General features: G+C 40.0%; 1 protein-coding gene across 1 annotated transcript; it reads right to left on the reverse strand.

Annotated features, from left to right (window-relative positions):
* Positions 1–537: 537 nt before the first annotated feature.
* galk1 (galactokinase 1) lies at positions 538–17,966 on the reverse strand. Its single transcript, XM_038303188.1, has 8 exons — positions 17,714–17,966; positions 17,380–17,569; positions 10,733–10,852; positions 8,881–9,016; positions 8,605–8,786; positions 3,734–3,884; positions 3,494–3,656; positions 538–959 (listed from the first exon to the last, which is right to left on the reverse strand). The coding sequence occupies exons 1-8, from the start codon at positions 17,879–17,881 to the stop codon at positions 885–887; spliced, it is 1,185 nt and encodes a 394-aa protein (XP_038159116.1). The 5' UTR covers positions 17,882–17,966; the 3' UTR covers positions 538–884.
* Positions 17,967–18,051: the final 85 nt, after the last annotated feature.

Consider the following 18,051-nt stretch of genomic DNA (forward strand, 5'->3'; position numbering starts at 1 on the left):
GTTGGTGATAGACGGGCCAAATAAACCAATCAGATCAACGAAGCATATGACGTACTAACAGAGCGACGACGAAGAGGAGCCAATTGATAGATCAAACTCTTGCCGAAACCAGTCGGGAGAAGAGCAAAAACATCCTCCAGAGCAGTGTTTTGCTCTTCTTTCAGTGAAGAAATACTCTGTAATTCCGATAAAACTTGCTCGATAGCCACGCTAACGCTAGTTTCATCAGCTGAAGCCGCCATGTTCTTTAGACTGAACTGTCGCGCTTCTCGTTGCGTCACACCTCAACCCGCCTCAAAGCCAACGCTGATTGGACGTTCGTTTGGTGAACGGTTCCAAATTTTCTTTAACGGAGAGTCTCCAGACTGATCTGCGAGTGAAACCTTGAAAGCTCGCAAGATTAGGATGGTCTCACGAGGCTAGGATGCTGGTGGATGTTTGGTAAATAACTGGTGTGGATGGGAGGTTTTGTAAATTTAGTTTTTGACCAATTGGTTAGAGCTTCAAAAATTAAATTAAATTATTTTTCGTTTCCACTAAGTTGCAAGACATTTTTACTAATTATTTTTGTCTTTGCTTCTACAGTAAATAAGTCAAGTCAGAAGTGCGTACAAAGCTAAAAACCACCTGTTACCAGCCACGGGCTGCGACTGTTTTATATTTTTATAGTTTAAATCAAAAACAGTTTAGACATGATTGTTTTATTTTAAAAAATCAAAGTACATTGATTTCATTAAAAATAATGATGTGTTTTTAGTATTAAACATAGAATCACCAAGTTTCTCCTGAAACATTTTTTCAGGTGAAGCATTGCATCAGTGGGTTAAAAAGCTTCACGTTAGTGGGACGATCCCAGCGCCTGTTCAGACGCCAGAGGCCTGAGGTCAGGGCAGATTCAGACCCCGAGCTCCGTCTGAGGGCGTCGTTACGTAGAAAGTCGGAGTTCCGCTGTATCGTTCCTGTTGGGAGAAAAACAAACACAACAACGTAATAAAGAAATGTCCAAATGATCTTTGAATAAGTCTAAGGAATTGATGCAAATAATAAAATCAGTTTGTCTTATTCCCTGTAGTCAGAAAGCAGAGAAATTCAGAAGGTGAACTAAAAATGACCTTAATTCTTAATTTACAATATAAATATAAAAACAAATGATATATTGCTTTACAAATTAAAATCATTCTTCCCAACAAGAAACTCACTTTATATTTATGAGTTAAGAGGAGAACAAAAGCAGAATCTAAGGAGCAGATGAAGGAAAACATTGGTCCAGCATTTCAACAAATTACCTCATGTGATTTCTTAGTTTTGTGTTTTTCACAAATTAGCAAAAATCTCAAAATATATTTTTGACCATCGACATAGCAGATTTAGATATGTAGAATTAGAGCAAAGAGATTAACTTCATCCCTAAATCATCTAAACTTCTCAGTTCTCACACTAGGAGACGTTTATGAATAGGATTAACTGATGCAGGTACGGAGAGCCGTAAGTGCCACAATTTCGAAATATTAAGAAGAGTTAACAGGTTTATATTTTTGAAAGTGAAATTTCAACAAGACTTGAAATCCATGCATTAAACAAATTAATTGATATTGTCAAAAATATAATTTTTCATCATTTAAATCATTAATAATTATTAAACACATTTTTAGCTTAATGGCTAAATAATGTTGAATTTATTTTAACTTAAAATAACAATTATTTTTAACAAATCAAAATCATTCTTAGTAGAAGACAGTAAAAATGACCTAGATTAGTAACATGATCTGGTATGTACTTTAGCATACAAAGCCATAAAAAAATAAAATATAAAAATTTCTAGGAATGATGTTTGCTGATGAAGATTGTCAGTCATCCAGGTCACAGTCATTCCAATAAAGTAAAAAAAAAACAATCCACTGGACTTTGTTTCCAAGTTTGTAGACATTTTCCCATCCAGGAAGCTTTTTCTATTCAAAATGTCAGAAATAGCGTTTTTCTTGGTTCTTCTTTCTTAACAAGGAAGCTATTTATGTTAAGAAACCTCCAATGTAGCGATAGAGTTGATTCCTTCCCGCTATCATCGCAACCCCAACGCCTTTACAGGAGAACAGAAGACCTCACCTATTCAGCCAGGCCAACAATTCCCTTTAACGACCCCCCTTTCAGAGACATAGACAGGTATGGGGCATTGCAGGCTAACAAAGCAGTCAAACGACCCCCATTCCAAAGGGGTGGACCCGTTCATCCGTTTCTATTTGCATGTTTTCTAAACAAAAACAAGGCTTTGTTGGGCTGCTGTATAAAACCTGGAACTCAACGCTATTTCTGACATTTTGAATTGAAAAATCTTCCTGGATGGAAGAGAAACGTCTTCAAACTTGGAAACAAAGTCCAGTGGAAGTTTTTTTAAAGTCGTAGGGAAGCAGCTGTTCCGACTGTTGCATTTCCGAATTCTCCCGAGTAGGTCCCGACTTTACACGAGTGAATAAAGTGAATATGATTGGTCGTTTATCAAGGAGGCGGGATTGTTGTGGTGGAAGGTTCAGAAGCAATTTTGATTGTGTCCAGTGTCTCAGAAGCATCTTGCTAACCAATTAGCAACTTAGTGCTAGCAGGTTCCCATTGGGAAATTCCATTGGGACCAAGTAGCACTAAATTGGTGACTTAGAAACGACGCTGTCAAGGAACGCTATGGACAGAGGAAACATGCAAGAGGAGGAGAGTTTAGTGTCGGAGGTCGTGGATGAGGCTCCTCCGTCATCCATGTTTTATTTAGAGGAGGAAAGCGGGGATGAAGATGTTGTGGTAGAGGACGCCAGGGCGGCAGAAGCTTGGTTTGGTGTAGAAGGCTTCCAGCCGTACATGTTTGAGCCCTTGCCTCGCAACGCTGCCAGTTCTGTTAGCTCTACGCCTGCTGAAGACACAGACGTCCATCCCCGTGAACACTGGGACGGAACTCAATGGGAAAGGAAATGATTCTGATTTCTTATTTCAACTGTTGCGTATATTAGCTGCGACATATGAATCAAGATGCTATGACTGAAAAAATTTGATTGACAGATGTCCGTTGATATATGATTGGCTGAATTTAGGTGTTCAGGCTGACGTATAACTAACTGGCCTGCAGAAGATAACGAAAAAAAACACTTTTTTTTTTTTTTATAGAAATTTTCAAAATTTTTGGACAATATGGTCTGATAAAGAGTACATTTATATACATATTTAAGCCAGAATGACTTGACATTTAAATATCATTTCCCTACGACTTAACTTATACGTAATTATGTATATTTAATAGGCTAAGGAGTGGGGGCCCATATTCGACTCTTTTGCCCCGGACCCAGACGGCCCTTTCAGCTGGCCTGGCTCAGAGGGCAACATTAAAATAAATCAGCTTCCTTATTTCTTTAAACACTAAAACTTTAGGCTAGAAGAAAATAATGTTACTGTGTGAAATATAAAGGGACATAATCTGGAAAAGGATCTCGCAGCGAACAGATGAGAGCCGTACCTTCATGTGTCGTATGGCCTCGTCCACGGCGTGGGCCTGCAGCAGGGTCACCGTGCATCCTCCAAACCCTCCACCGGTCATCCGACTGCCAAACACCCCCTCCACCTCCATGGCTGCCGATACCAGTTCATCCAGTTCTCTGCAGCTCACCTCATACAGGTCCCTGACACGACATGGCCATGTTACAGTCCGCCTCGTAGAGTCCGTCCACGACCCAGAACCCAAACGCTGCATCTTTACCTCAGAGAGTTGTGGCTCTCCACCATGAGCCGACCGAACTCCTGGTAGGCGCCTCTCTTCAGGGCTTCAGCAGCTTGAACGGTTCTTTCTATTTCTTCGACGACGTGCCGAGCTCGGCGGTACGTGACATCACCCAGCCTCTCCCTGGCCTCTGAAACGTTGAGAAGGATGGAGGTGAGTGAGGACCTCCCTGGATGAGGCCTCAGTAGGAACTTAGGTCCGAGGTACCCTGAAGCTGCATGCAATATCTAATAACATTTATCTATGAGCTAGTCTTTTTGCCATGAATAATATGAGTTTAAGGTGGTCTACATGATTCTACTTTGCATCACAGAATGCTGCTGATGATAAGTCCTGTATGTTATGCTTGGTTTTGATTTGGTTGGTCATGGTTTGCCATATTTTTATCTTATCAGTCGTGTTTACATTTTGTTGGATGTTTCCTCCTATTTCAAAAGCTGCGTTCAAACAAAAAACAAATTTACTGCGTTGGTTGCTTAGCATTTCTGTAGTGATGATGAGATGAAGCTTCATGAGGCTTTGAACCATTTGGGGTAATTGATTCAACGATCTAAACAGTTCATGAAGCTTCATGTGAACATGTCTCCACCTACTGCTGGAGTGCAGAACTACAGTTAGTAATAATATCTGTGATTTTTTCTTGTTTTTTTTCCTATTTAAGTTCCTACAAAATTGTTAATAATTGGTGTGTATAATAAAATCTTTTTGTGTGTAAAATGTCTTAGAAGAGAACAATCATTCAGGTTTCACTGTTTTTCTGCCTGTTTAGTGACATAATCTCAAGCAGACAGTAAAAGTGTTTGTGCAAATTGGGCAATGGTGAGCAAAATGAAAGGTTTTAGTAATTTTTTTTCAAACATAATAGTTTTCCGACAGTTTTTGGTTTTAATCGAGTTGGAAGTTTTGTGTTCAACCAATCTTTTGGTTAAACCAACCAATCTAATTTGGCGATTTGGTGTTTTTACCCAATCTATATTTGTACTAGAGCAAACAAATACAAATTGGAAAACAATACTACCTAACACCGATATTCCAACTGTAACCAGCGGTTTGCTCAGATTTCTATCATTACATTGTTGAATCAAACCAAAATAGTTTTAACCAACTAGATTGATTGTTTTTTTCCAATGAATCTATTCTTAGAATATAAACAAACTTTCTCCAACTGATAGGAACTCTCCCTTAAAAACTCTGACATCTTGACTGCATAATGAGGCTGTTTAAATGCCTGTCGAAGTTCTTGCGCGGTCTCAACCACTTCCTGAAGAGGTCGCCTTGTGTCACGGAAGCGAAGCTTCGGACGTCATCAAATTTGGCCCCGCCCCTAAATGAATCACGCCTCGACACGTGCTTCGGGGAAACGCCCCCTCCATTACTTGACACGCGCCTCATGACATCACTACATTTCATCTCCCTGTATCAAACGATCTCCAAATATGGCAAGCCGATTTAATATTTAATTAGAATGTTTAACATTCCGTTTTATCTGAAACATTCTTCTCATCAAACCTACGCATACATCACCAGAGTTTTGACTTATTATGCTGCAGATCTCAGCAATGAATATGTAGACTGTTATATATTGCTTGCCATACTCTTGGTGATAAACTTCCAGCTAACCTGGAAGTTTTTTTTTAGTTTCTCATGTATTTTTTTCCCAGTTTGTCCTCTTTTTTTTTTTTCTTCCCCATCTAAGCTTCCAGTTCGCTGCCAGTATTCATTGGACCTCCTGTTGACCTCGCTTCAGTTTATTGGTAAATCCTCTGACTCACCATGGAGCTTCCAAACCTTTGTCTGAGTGTTGGTTCAAGGATATTTATTATGACTCTAAAAGAGGTCAAAGTAAACACTGACTATTAGAAATAAAGTTTTCATCGATTCCATTAGAATTTTACATTTCTTTTACAAAAAAGGATTAATGTGGGGTCTAAAGGGCTGGTTATCCTCCAGCAGCAGTGTGTCGCAGTGAGTTTGTCTCAGATATTTTTGATTTATGCCTTATTTTGAAGCATGGTCTGTGCTATGTTATTCCACGCCACAACGCCAGAGGGCCAATCAGGAACTAGCTGTGGGTCTAGATACGGCCGAGGTGGTGAGGAAGTGGGGGCGAGTTTGTGCGACAACGGAGGGACATGAGGGCCAAAAAGAGCGGGGATCCAGGTGGGAAAAGGGTCTCAGCGTTCTCACGCACCTCGCTCTTCTAGCTGGTCCAACTACACCAGTCCTTTTCCACAATGGCGGTCAACAAAACAAGCCAGCAAGGTACCAAACAGAAAATAATGTCGAGCGGATGTAGATTTGACCAATCAGAGGCCTCCTGTCTGCGGTCACCTATAATTTGGGAGAGGTGCATCAGAATTGTCTGTGGAGGGGGCAGGGACATCTCTGCGTTCACTGCGACACCTATGCAGTATAAATCAGCCTTAATACAGGAAGAGATCATTCTGAGTCAAATCATCTAAGCTGTGTGTTACCATTAGGCAATACTAGGCAGTTGCCTAGGGCCCCATAAAATTCTGTTTACATGTATGGTTATTGGAACTATTCCTTATTAGTGCACATTAATTATGTTTTTGATAAAAATCCTTTCACTAAAGCTGGGTGTACACTGTGTGACTTTTTTCAATCGTTGCACGCAGCTGCAGCTCACACTGTACGTCTAAAAACCAGGTGGGACTCAGCTCCGCAGTGAGATGGAGCTGCTCAGACTCGTCTATCCAGAAGCCAAACCAGTAGAAGAGTATTATGAAGCTAACTAGAGTGAAATGCGCTGCCTTGGCAATTTGGTCAATTTTTTTGCTGAAAGCCCTAAAAAGAAAAGGAGACAACGTATTTGGAGAAAGACATGGCTGAGCAACGTGGCTACTAAGGCCTGTCAATTTTACAGACAGAACTCCATTTCACTCATTGCACCCCCGCCATGCTGCTGGGTTTTCCTCTGAGAGGAAGAAGAAGAATCCTTGTTTGCCCACTGAGCGATTTACCCACGACCACCTTACGACGGCTGAATTTCATGTTGAATGTTTGATTTTCTCCCGACCTTAAGATTCCAGATGGGGAGGTGGTCGTTAGAGGCTGATTGCCCCTCGTTACCCCCTGTTCACTACACCACGCATCATCAGGCTGTACTGTAGGTCAGCCCGATCGGAAAATTCTCGCACGACTGGAAAATCGCCCACAAAACGGCAGAAAATCGCAATGTACGCCCGGCTTAAAATGTCATCAGAACTCTTATATTATTAAGTGTGTCTCAGCCCCCCCTTCAGTGTCCACCATATTGGATCAGTCCATTTGCTGCACATGTTCAGAAAGGTCCAAACAGACAGCAGCAAACCATTTGAAAACAAACCATGCAAAGAGCAGTGTTGCCAACTTAGCGCTTTAGTCGCTATATTTAGCCACTTTTCAGACCCCTCTAGAAATTTGATTTCTAAAAAGCTCCTAGCGCCAAATCTAGTGACTTTTTTCTGCTACTGGAGACTTTGGAGACAACATCTAAAAGCAGCGAACTCTGCTCTCCAGAGCGAGTAGATTGGTAACCCCGCCTCCTGCTCTCCTCCATCTTGTCTGCTGTCATGATTCATGCAGCTATTATTTCATCCAAATGAAAAATGGAGAACAGAGAAGCAGATCATGGCTTGTCTACAGTGAAAAGAAGGACTGGGTTATTTACTTTGGCCTTTTTGGAAACACAGGAAGGAGCAATCAGCTAAGTGAGCTTAGTGCTTGGAAAAAATCTTTCATTCCTTTAGAGACAGCATGAAAAGTCAGCTGAGTACAAAACATAGAGAGGAAAACAAGAAGAAAAGGGAAAAGAAGAGAGGGACAAAACCTAGAAAAGATAATGGATGTCTATTCTATTAACATTTCTCTATCTGTATAATGGGTCTGTTTTATGTGTTGTCTTCTCAATTCAGAGGCCCCATGCCTGTCTTCGCTAGCCTGGGTGCCAGTCCGAACTTAGTCCCGCCCACAAGGTTTGAGTTCGGGGAAGTTCGGTCTGGCTCTGCTCCATAGTAGCGCGAGTATTATCGCCCACTGTCAGGCGATCCAATCAAATTGTCAGGGCGGGCTTTATACGATGATGGACAGATGATCAACAGTAACGTAATAAACCACGTGACCAAAGCGCGCTTGGGTGACAACAACAATGGCTGCCGCTGGAGAGTTTAGGTGAGTAGATTCTGCTATTAGGTCTGTTCTAGAAGATATCGACAGCAAATTAATTTTAAAAGAGGAACAGAGAAACGCGATCAAGTCTAATCTTCTTATTCTAGGCGTGCAACTGCACGCTTTGATTTTTGTTGACAACAACTATGCCTCGCTTAACATACGTCACGCACTCCGTTGCTCCTATTGGTTGTAGGTCTATCCAATTGAGGGCAGAGGCATTTTTTTTCCTGGTTCGTTTGAAACACGCCCCATAATCACAGCTCTATGGAGCAGTATCAGACTCATATTCTGACTAGAATTGAGTCGGACTAAGTCAGGCTATGTCTTCGCCAAGGGCCAAAATATCCTAAATCTGCCCCTGGTCATAGAAGTTCCAGTTTTTGTGTGTTCTTTGTTGAAATGGGGTAAAATAACCTCAGATTTTCTTTACAGAAATTTTTTTTCTCTCTTATCTATAAAAGCCTAAGTACTCTGTTGTAATGGATACAGACCTGAACTTAAAATGATTTCATCTAAAGAAATGTTGGTTTGGTTGATAAATTTCATAAATTCTAAATCCATCATTCTTCTCACAGAAAAAACTCCAAAATGTAAAAATTGAAATCAGGACACTAAAATCTGGAGCATGTTGCAGTAAAACTGTTTAGCAGACAGTAAGCGGCTCTTCCATATCCGACCTTGGAGCTCTGCCATGGTTACGTCCCTCAGACTGTCCTTTCCCAGCGCAGAGGCGGGCTCCTCACACTGCCTGCGTCTGGTCGGATACTCGCTGCCTGTCAGCGAGTGTTTGACGTTAGAGTTGGTGATGAGGATGACCAAGCCGGGGTCTGCCAGAGGGACCGGCGTGGCTTCCAGAGACCTGACCCAGAACCCACAAACAATAAAACGGCATCAGGAGTGATGAGGAGGGGAAAAGGGGCTGAAACGCACAAACAGGACAGATTCTTCTGTACCTGCAGTCAATGAGCAAAGCTTGGCCCTCCCTGCCGAAAACAGACACAAACTGGTCCATGATGCCGCACGGGACTCCAGCATGGGTGTGTTCGGCCTGCTGACAGGCCAGAACTTTAGGCAGTTTTTCTCCATCATCTGCGAAAAACACGGTTCGACAAAACAAAGAAACTATTTTAATAAAAGATAAGTTGGTTTCACTTCTGGAAAATAAATTTGGTCCATTTATTAGATGCTGTTCATCAGTGTGGGCTGGTGAGGAGTTAAACTAAAAACAGGTATGGAGTCACATAATCGTGAATAAAAAGCGTCTGAATTATTATATGTAAGCAAATAAACATCATTCAGTTTAATGTCTGTATTTGTTTTTGTTATTAAGTTAAACAACAGTTCTGGTTGACATTCCTGCCGTCAGCATGCCAACTGCATGCTCTTTAAAATCTTGCAACATCTGTGGCATTCCGTAAAAGTTCAAAAAAAACAACTGGACTTCAAATCGTCTTCAAATCTTGGAAACCAAGTCCAGTGGATTTTTTTTTTACTTTTACAGAATGACTATGACCTAGATGACTGAGAATCTTCATCAGCACATCTGTGGCATTGTGCTGTGTGATAAAACTGTACCTTTCAGAGTGGCCTTTTATTGTGGGAATTCTCAGGTACGCCTGTTTACTAAGAGGCTGATTAGACACCTCACAACTTTACAAGTCTAGTGAGTCCAAGTTAAGTACGAATAGTCAATTTATGAGAACAAATCACAGATTTATGAGTTTGAATCATAAATCTAATAGAATTAGTGCTGCACTGATACCAGTATAGGGCGGGCCCCGATCCAGCACTAAAATGGTGGTATTGGTATCAGAGGGTACCAACAAATAGGGCACCGATACCATATTGAGAGCCAAAAGTTTCTTCAACTATTGTCACCCATTTAAGGTAGAAAATAAAAAGTTCTACTGGATTCACTTTGTATTAGTCTTTTTCCTGCTTCACAAAGGTAGGCAGCAGCTTGACAAAGCTATGATGGCGATTATTTTACATCACAGTAGTATGCAGTTATTCACATACACACACACATCAATTTCAAACAGATGGTATCGGCCAATACTGCACAGCCAGGTATCGGGGCCAAAAACAGGCATCGGTGCAACACTAATTATAACAAATCCCTAATTTACGAGGATGGATTAAACATTTTACAAATCCAACTTTATGAGTTCTGATCAAACCTTTACTTTAAGCACTAATTACAAATTTATTACCACAAATCACAAATATATAAGTATGAATCACGACTTATGAGTGTATCAAAAATTTCTGATAATAAATGATCAATTTATTAGAACAAACCAGAAATTTACAGTACAAATCTAGATCACCTGATGTAGATGTTACACTCCTTACCAGTTGGTGGCAGTAATGCACCTGAACGCTGTACTTGTAAATTTGTAACTCGCAACCTGAATTTTAAGTTGCATATTTTTTATTTGTACATGTAAATTAGTACTTTTATTTTAAACTTCTAAACTTGTTTTCTAACAGATCAAATGCTCATTTGTCTGAGTTGGCACCAAAGAACAAATAAAACTCCTAAATTTAATGATGTATAACAACCTGATACAGACGGCACCAGGCTGGTTCGACAGGTGGAGGCCAGACATGTAGTACTATAACTTCCTGCCATTCCAGACGCTCCAATATTTCTGAGGACTATCTTTACGTTTGGCAGAATTCCCTTTCAGGGTTTTGCTTTTTTCTTAAAGGTTCTTTTAATGGTGGTGTATTTAGGTGATGTTTGTTATATAAATCTGAACCACCGCGTTGGAAACAGGCTGGGCCTCCATTAGGACTCACCTGGCTTGAGCTTCTGCAGGAAGGAGTAGAAGGCTACCTCCAGTGAGGCCGAGCTGGACAGACCTCCCCCCAGGGGGACGCTGCTAGTTACCACCGCTCTGAAATTGGGGAGGGCAGGAGCTGCAGAGAGATGGTGCAGATTCAAGCCGTGGTTCCTGAAAAGATGCAACGACTACATACACAACCCCACGTCATGGTTGATCAGTGCTTAAAGTTCATCAGCTTTATAAATGATGGAAGAATCAGACTGAAGCTCAGGGAAAAATTCATCACAGACAGAAAGGAAGAGGTTTTCACACTAAAAGGTGACTCAAAGTCTGAGAAGCAGAAAGTTTACCCAGAAATCACACATTCTCCTTAACCGCCCCGCTCGGTTCCAGACAGCCTCCACAAAGCAAAGCCTACAGCTGTGAGTTTCTTGGAGCTCGAGGAGAGCATGCGCAATACTATTATTTAATTCATAGGAGCATAATACAGGTGCTGGTCATAAAATTAGAATATCATGAAAAAGTAGATTGATTTCAGTAATTCCATTTAAAAAGTGAAACTTGTATATTATATTCATACATTACATACAAACTCATATATTTCAGATGTTTATTTTGTTTAATTTTGATGATTACAAATGACAACAAATGAAAATCTCAAATTCATCATATGGAGATGCAGATTTCATTTTCCAACAGGACTTGGCACCTGCACACAGTGCCAAAGCTACCAGTACCTGGTTGAAGGACCATGGTATCCCTGTTCTTAATTGGCCAGCAAACTCTCCTGACCTTAACCCCATAGAAAATCTATGGGGTATTGTGAAGAAGAAGATGCAATACACCAGACCCAACAATTCAGAAGAGCTAAAAGCCACTATTAGAGCAACCTGGGCTATCATAACACCTGAGCAGTGCCACAGACTGATCGACTCCATGCCACGCCGCATTGCTGCAGTAAAACAGGCCAAAGGAGGCCCAACTAAATACTGAGTGCTGTACATGCTCATACTTTTCATGTTCATACTTTTCAGTTGGCCAACATTTCTATAAATCCTTTGTTTTTATTGGTCTTCAGTAATATTCTAATTTTCTGATATGATGAATTTGAGATTTTCATTTGTTGTCATTTGTAATCATCAAAATTAAACAAAATAAACATCTGAAATATATGAGTTTGTATGTAATGTATGAATATAATATACAAGTTTCACTTTTTAAATGGAATTACTGAAATCAATCTACTTTTTCATGATATTCTAATTTTATGACCAGCACCTGTATATGGAAGCCGAGAGCGGCCGTTTCCCTCTGATAATTTTTCACCGTCATTTTCTCGACAAAACAAGTTAATTTTCTGATTATCTAAAGATAACGAAAGCCGTTTTCTTGTGATAACAACATAATTTTCTCATTATAAAGCCAATGTTGTTGGTTTTGATGATTTGCTTCCACTTCTGATTCATAAGCAATCAGATCTATGCCTCCAGGTGTTTCCTGAACAGCCCTGGTGTTACGCCTGGAACAGCTATAAGATGCATTAACCCCCAAAATGAGCCCAGATTAAAGATTTTCAGTAAAAAGATTTGTTTCTACTGTATTTCATGTAATCCAATCAAACACCACCACCTGACAATCAGTGAAAAGAAAAAGGAAACTGAAAAACTGATTATTTGCGCACAACTATGGGCCCCGCAGGCATGGATGGACTGGGAATCCAGCCTCATTCATTACTCACACAGGTTAATCAGCTCGTTATCTAAAGAAATCAATAACTGTTTTCTAGTGATAATGAGGTAATTATCTGGGTATCTGGAGAAAAAAATTAACGGTTTAACCGTGATAATGAGATAGTTATGTCGGTATCTCGAGGAGGCAAAGAAAAAAAAAAAGTCGAGTTCGACCGCTCTGGGCTTCCGTAATAATACGAGGTAATGAACACTTAATTTAATGTGACGTAATTAAAACTCATCATCAGCATCTACCCAAAGTTTTTATTTTTATTGTTTAACTTTATAATTGGGATAATTAGGATCTTACAACACTGGTTTGTTCTCTACTTCCAAACTCAGCATCTCTTCATCCATTCCCGCCATAAGAAGTTTCTTTTGAGTTGTGTTTTTCATCCTTCGAAGCTGTTGTGACTGGATTTGATTAAAATTTTAAGCCTCTCAGTATAAAATAAATAATTTGAAGGAGATGTGAAATTTGCTTCCTGGTACGTTGAAGTACCAATAGTTTGGATCCAATTATTATATTAAACAGCCTAAGTTATTGGGAATATAGAAGAATTGTGCTCTAATTTGTAGTTAGCAATCTGTCATTTAATTTGACAATCCGGATCTTCTCTACGTTCTTTATCCTGTTTGCTGTGATTGGAATTGAGGATCTTGACATGGCAGGTGTTCTGTCAGACCAGCATACCCATAGTCAATACACATGTGCAAGAGTTCGCAAGAGGTCAGATTTGTGTTCATCCCTTTAGCTTTTTTTTACTACTACTACTTTAACTACTTCAATGGGCGTGTATCCCTTTAGTCATGTACAAAAATTATATATTTAAGGTCAGATCGCCATATGCTTCAAAAAACACCAAAAACTAAGTAATTAAATAGTTTTTTTGTCCATATCTAAATGGATACACATCTGTTGAGGTCTTTCAAAGTCTATTTTTCATACAAAACTTTAGTGATATACGGGTATTGACTATGGGTATGCTGGTCTGACTGGGTATGCTCACAGGCTTCCAACGGCCCAGAGGGGAGCAAAAACTAGCTTGGTTCCGTATTTTGACGGTGAAGGACAGAGAAGACGTACGTGGACGGTGATTTGTAGAGGAAAGCCCTGGATGTGGAACAGTTCTCAATGATTAACATGACTAAGCAGGAGCTCCGTATGACGTGCATGAGTGGGGCGGAGCGGAGGATGTGGAATCTGGGGGTAAATGAGTTTGATTCACCTGGAACAATTCAATCAAACTCCAATCCAGACTCCCCCGAGGTCAGACACACCAGTAGGGGGCGGTATTCTCAGAATACGGATGCATTATGATTTTCTCTTCCCATGAACATAAATATGATGCAATTTGAAATATTTTACATTTATCTCCCAGTTAAAGTGTGAATATGTTTTATTTGTTAGGCTTGAAACCTGGATTTGAACATTTGTTGGTTTTGCTGTGACGGTCGGAAAGTACCTTTAATCTTCGGCCTGATTTTTATGAAATATTATTACTTTGTTTAAATAGAGGCTTGCGCAACATTTGTTATTTCTGTTTTCATTCTGTTAATAGAGGAAAAAAAGGAAATACCAGCTAAAAGGAGGAGTGGGGGCCTACTGGTTAGAGCAAGTACTCGAGTTGAGGGGGATGAGGGGGGATGGCATCCCCCTTCTTAAAAAAATCTTAAAAATCCTCCCCCTTCCTAAATGACCATCCCACCATACAATCCCCTGTGACATTGTATTACTGAATGTGTAAATTTCTACTATATATTAACAGTAATGGCAATAATATTACTCTTTCAACATTTGGCAGGCTGTGAGCTCACGAGTTGCCTGACCAAATTATGGTGGCCCAGAGGGTAAACGCCATTTCATTTTTGACCTCAGTGGCGCAACCATCATAGCAGGTGATGGTGTTCTGAACAGCACCACGGCCAAGCAACGCGATTTGAGGGACTTAATTTTTAAAAAGGCAAAAACTAATGCTTCAGGTAAGTCAATAGTCAGAAGACTTTACCTTTTATCAGCTTAACATTGTGTCAACAGATATGTAGAAGTCCTAATCTCTGGACATAGCGATAGCATGCAAAACTAGGTAAACTAGTTTGAAGTGCAAACATTTTTCTCTCTTTAAAGTTGTCATGACACACGAGAATTAGTCTAGATTGTACTGGCATTACTGAACATTCAAAATCTGCATTTTGGTTGTGAATTGAACATAAAATTAATCTGTAGGACGCTGCTGTTTTGCTAGATGACAGCCAGAGTCTAGAAGGTGCTGGTGAGACAAGTCGAGGAAACCTGCAGGAGAGAATCTGAAAAATGCTTTTTAATTAAGCAATTTACTTTAAATTAGCCAATAGAAGCAATACTGATTTTCTGATAAACAGTTTATTTTATAAAATAAATACTCTAAATGAATATTTAAAAGATGAGGACAATTTGTAGATTTTATATTGGCTTATTTCATTTTCAGGTTAATTTGAATTTGTTAGCAGTTTTTCAGATTTTGAAAATTATTTTATTTCAGCTGTTTCTATTTAATTAATTGAATTTGAATAAAAAAAAAAACACTTGACTTGAAAGAATTCAGATATTCAGTTGCAATGTTTTATGAGGTTTTGTTCCAAATCTTAGTAGATTTACTGCCAAAAGATTTTTGCAAAATAAAATCAAAGAAGTGTCCTACCATGACTATGAAGCTAATCCCAGTGAGAAATTAGTTCCTAACTATGTAGGGGCAGCCTCAGGTAACGTTAGCCCGTCTACAGCAGCCAAGGCTAAGGTTAGCCCATCTACAGCAGCCGGGGCTAACGTTAGCCCATCTACAGCAGCCGGGGCTAAGGTTAGCCCATCTACAGCAGCCGGGGCTAACGTTAGCCCATCTACAGCAGCCGGGGCTAAGGTTAGCCCATCTACAGCAGCCGGGGCTAACGTTAGCCCCGGCTGATGTAGACGGGCTAATGTTAGCCCGTCTACATCAGCTCATCATCAACCAGATATCCACCCAAGTCACCCTCAATTTTACTTAGTTTAAAAGACCTAAATTACATTTTTCCCTCCCTAAAAAAAAGTAAGCGTACCAAACTATAATGTGTTAAAGGTTAATAATGTATTTCCTGAGAAATAAAATGCATTTAAATCCTTGCTGTTTTATCACTCATCTGTGCCGGAAATGGGATCCTAGGCTACTTCCTGTAGCTAACTTTATCGGCTTTGGATCTAAATATAAATCTAATCTTTCCTTTCATGTTAACCTTATGGTATATGTGCGTAATGTAAATAAAGAAACAACTAAAATGCAGATAAACGTGGTTTAATCAGATTTTGCCAGACTGTACTAAGCATGTCCCATGATGTCAGAGAAGCAGTTTAACAAAGAAAATAAAAAAAACATCAAAATTGTCTCAGAAAAGTCATTAAAATGTTTTTAAAGACATATATTAGCATTCTTTAGTGATTTAAGGATATAAATAAATACTAATATTATATAGTACCATAATCATATTATATATGGCGACCTGGATGAATATCTGCAAGCAAATGCACAAATGAGCCAATAGTACGGATCGGGGAGTGACAGCCGCTAATACTAATGTTAACCTTTGGTCAGTACCATATTTACACTAAACCTAACCTGCCAGCTTCAGGATATTGTTGTTATATTTGGGGACTCTTCAGACCTAGACCTTTTTCTTTAAAAAAGTGACTAGAGGCAAGTTTGGTGACTTTTCTCTTGATGTTTACTTACTTGTAGTGGAAGCAGCAGTCGTTCTAAGGTTTCCATTTCATGACAGCAGTGAAAGCTGCTGTGAGTCGCTCCGTACTTCCTGAGTGCTGCCTCACAGGCGATTATCTATGCTAGTTTAAATAGCTGCTTTAATAAAAGGCAAACATGTGGGTATTTATAACTACAATCTATGCAAATGCTTTTACCATTAGGCAAAACTAGCCAGTTGCCTAGGGCCCCAAGTTCCTGGGGGCCCCATAAAACTCTGTTTACATGTATGGTTAATACAACTATTCCTTATTTGTGCACATTAACTATGATTTTAATCAAAATCCTTTGACCAAAATGCCATCAGAGCATTTATAATATTAAGTGTGTTTCAGCAGTATAGTGGTATAGAGTTATAGTGGCATAAATCTTTTCCATTGTCATTACTTACCTACTTTTATCACTAATCATTCATATAAAATTGATATTTACAAGTACCAATATCTACATAAATTGATTATTTAATAAGCTTTTATTAAAATAGTTATTTATCTATCACTGAAGACTCCTAGATGACTTGATGAGATGCATCATTTTCTCTTTACCTTATAAAACAGAAAATCTAGTTCTAAAAAGAGCAAGAATTCTGTACTCATCATCGTTGATGTTAATATACTTATGTGTATATAAACCACAACAAATTTAAATGTTTTGAAATGTCCACATGAAAGTATTACTGCTGGCACCATCTGTATTAGAAGGGATAAATGGTAGGGTAGGCCACAGGAGTGGCCACAGGTTGGCTAAGGGTGACCATGGCCACCCCTGACCCCCATCTAGCTCCGGCCCTGAGGAGCAATCAGCTAAGTGAACTTAGTGCTTGGAAATAATTTTCATTCCTTTTTAGATCAGCAGAAAAGGTTTTTGCCTTGGGCCCCAAATTTCCCAAATCCGCCCCTGCTGACAGGTTTATGTTAACAAGGTTTAAAATGGAAGTGATGGAGTTTTAGCCTCAGATGCAATTAGATAGGATCACAATCATCATGGGTAACTTTCGCTCTCTTTATATATGAAATAATAAAGTTTATTCTTTTTCTCTGTTTCCCTATTCATAATAAAAACACCATCCGTCTGTTATGTTTCATCTAATGTTTTATGTCTGTTTTTTTAATGAAAAGCAGGAAGTGAAAGCTTTCCTCCCTTCCTGCTCATTTATTTACCCCTGTAGTGCTGAATGACTCCCTTCACGTAGTTTGCCCAGCGGGGTAACCCTGGAGACAGAGAGGATCCATCCCCTGTCAAGCTGAGCTCCACTCTCCGCGGCTCATCAGCGTCCTGTGCGGCGGTTACTATGGTAACCCCCGGAGCAGAGGTTCGCCCTCCCACCACCACGGTGACCAGAGGAAGCGCCTGGACCAATCAGGAAACACATAATTTATTCACTTTTTTTTTTCAGTTTATTTCCTGAGTTTAATTTTTTAAAAATAAAAGTTTAGTTTGGAACCAGTTTAAGGAGCTAAATCTGTTTAGAAACCAGTTCTGAGCGTGTTTCACCATTGGAAGAACGAATCCCTGGTTGTAGTCGGTGTGCTCCCCGATCAGGTTGACTCTGCCCGGGGCGCACACCGCCACCTGCGGGGGGGGCTCCTCCGGGAAGAGCTGCCCGAACCGGAGGAGGGCGTCCGCCAGCAACGCGGAGGCGTCCGGGAAGGAGGAGGCCATGGAGAGGAGGAGGAGGAGGAGAGCTGAACACGGACTTATGGAGGCCAATGGCCGCTTTCAGGCTCAGTCCCTCGCTTCCTGATGCGTCACGTGACGTCATGGATCCAAACCACGAAAAAAAACGTGATTCCTAATTGTATTACATTTGTTTTCTTTAAAACAAAAATGTG

This window comes from Cyprinodon tularosa, unplaced genomic scaffold (assembly GCF_016077235.1).
Source record: "Cyprinodon tularosa strain WSP-4 unplaced genomic scaffold, ASM1607723v1 ctg508, whole genome shotgun sequence".
NCBI lineage: Eukaryota > Metazoa > Chordata > Actinopteri > Cyprinodontiformes > Cyprinodontidae > Cyprinodon > Cyprinodon tularosa.

Excerpts from the sequence above, each read along its gene's own strand:
- galk1 (XM_038303188.1), bottom strand. The coding sequence starts at position 17,881 with ATGGCCTCCTCCTTCCCGGACGCCTCCGCGTTGCTGGCGGACGCCCTC. Across the intron at positions 10,853-17,379 it reads AGTCATTCAGCACTACAGGG|CTCCTGCCCTCCCCAATTTC; the intron begins GTAAATAAATGA and ends ATCTCTCTGCAG. Across the intron at positions 9,017-10,732 it reads CCTGCAGAAGCTCAAGCCAG|ATGATGGAGAAAAACTGCCT; the intron begins GTGAGTCCTAAT and ends TGTTTTTCGCAG.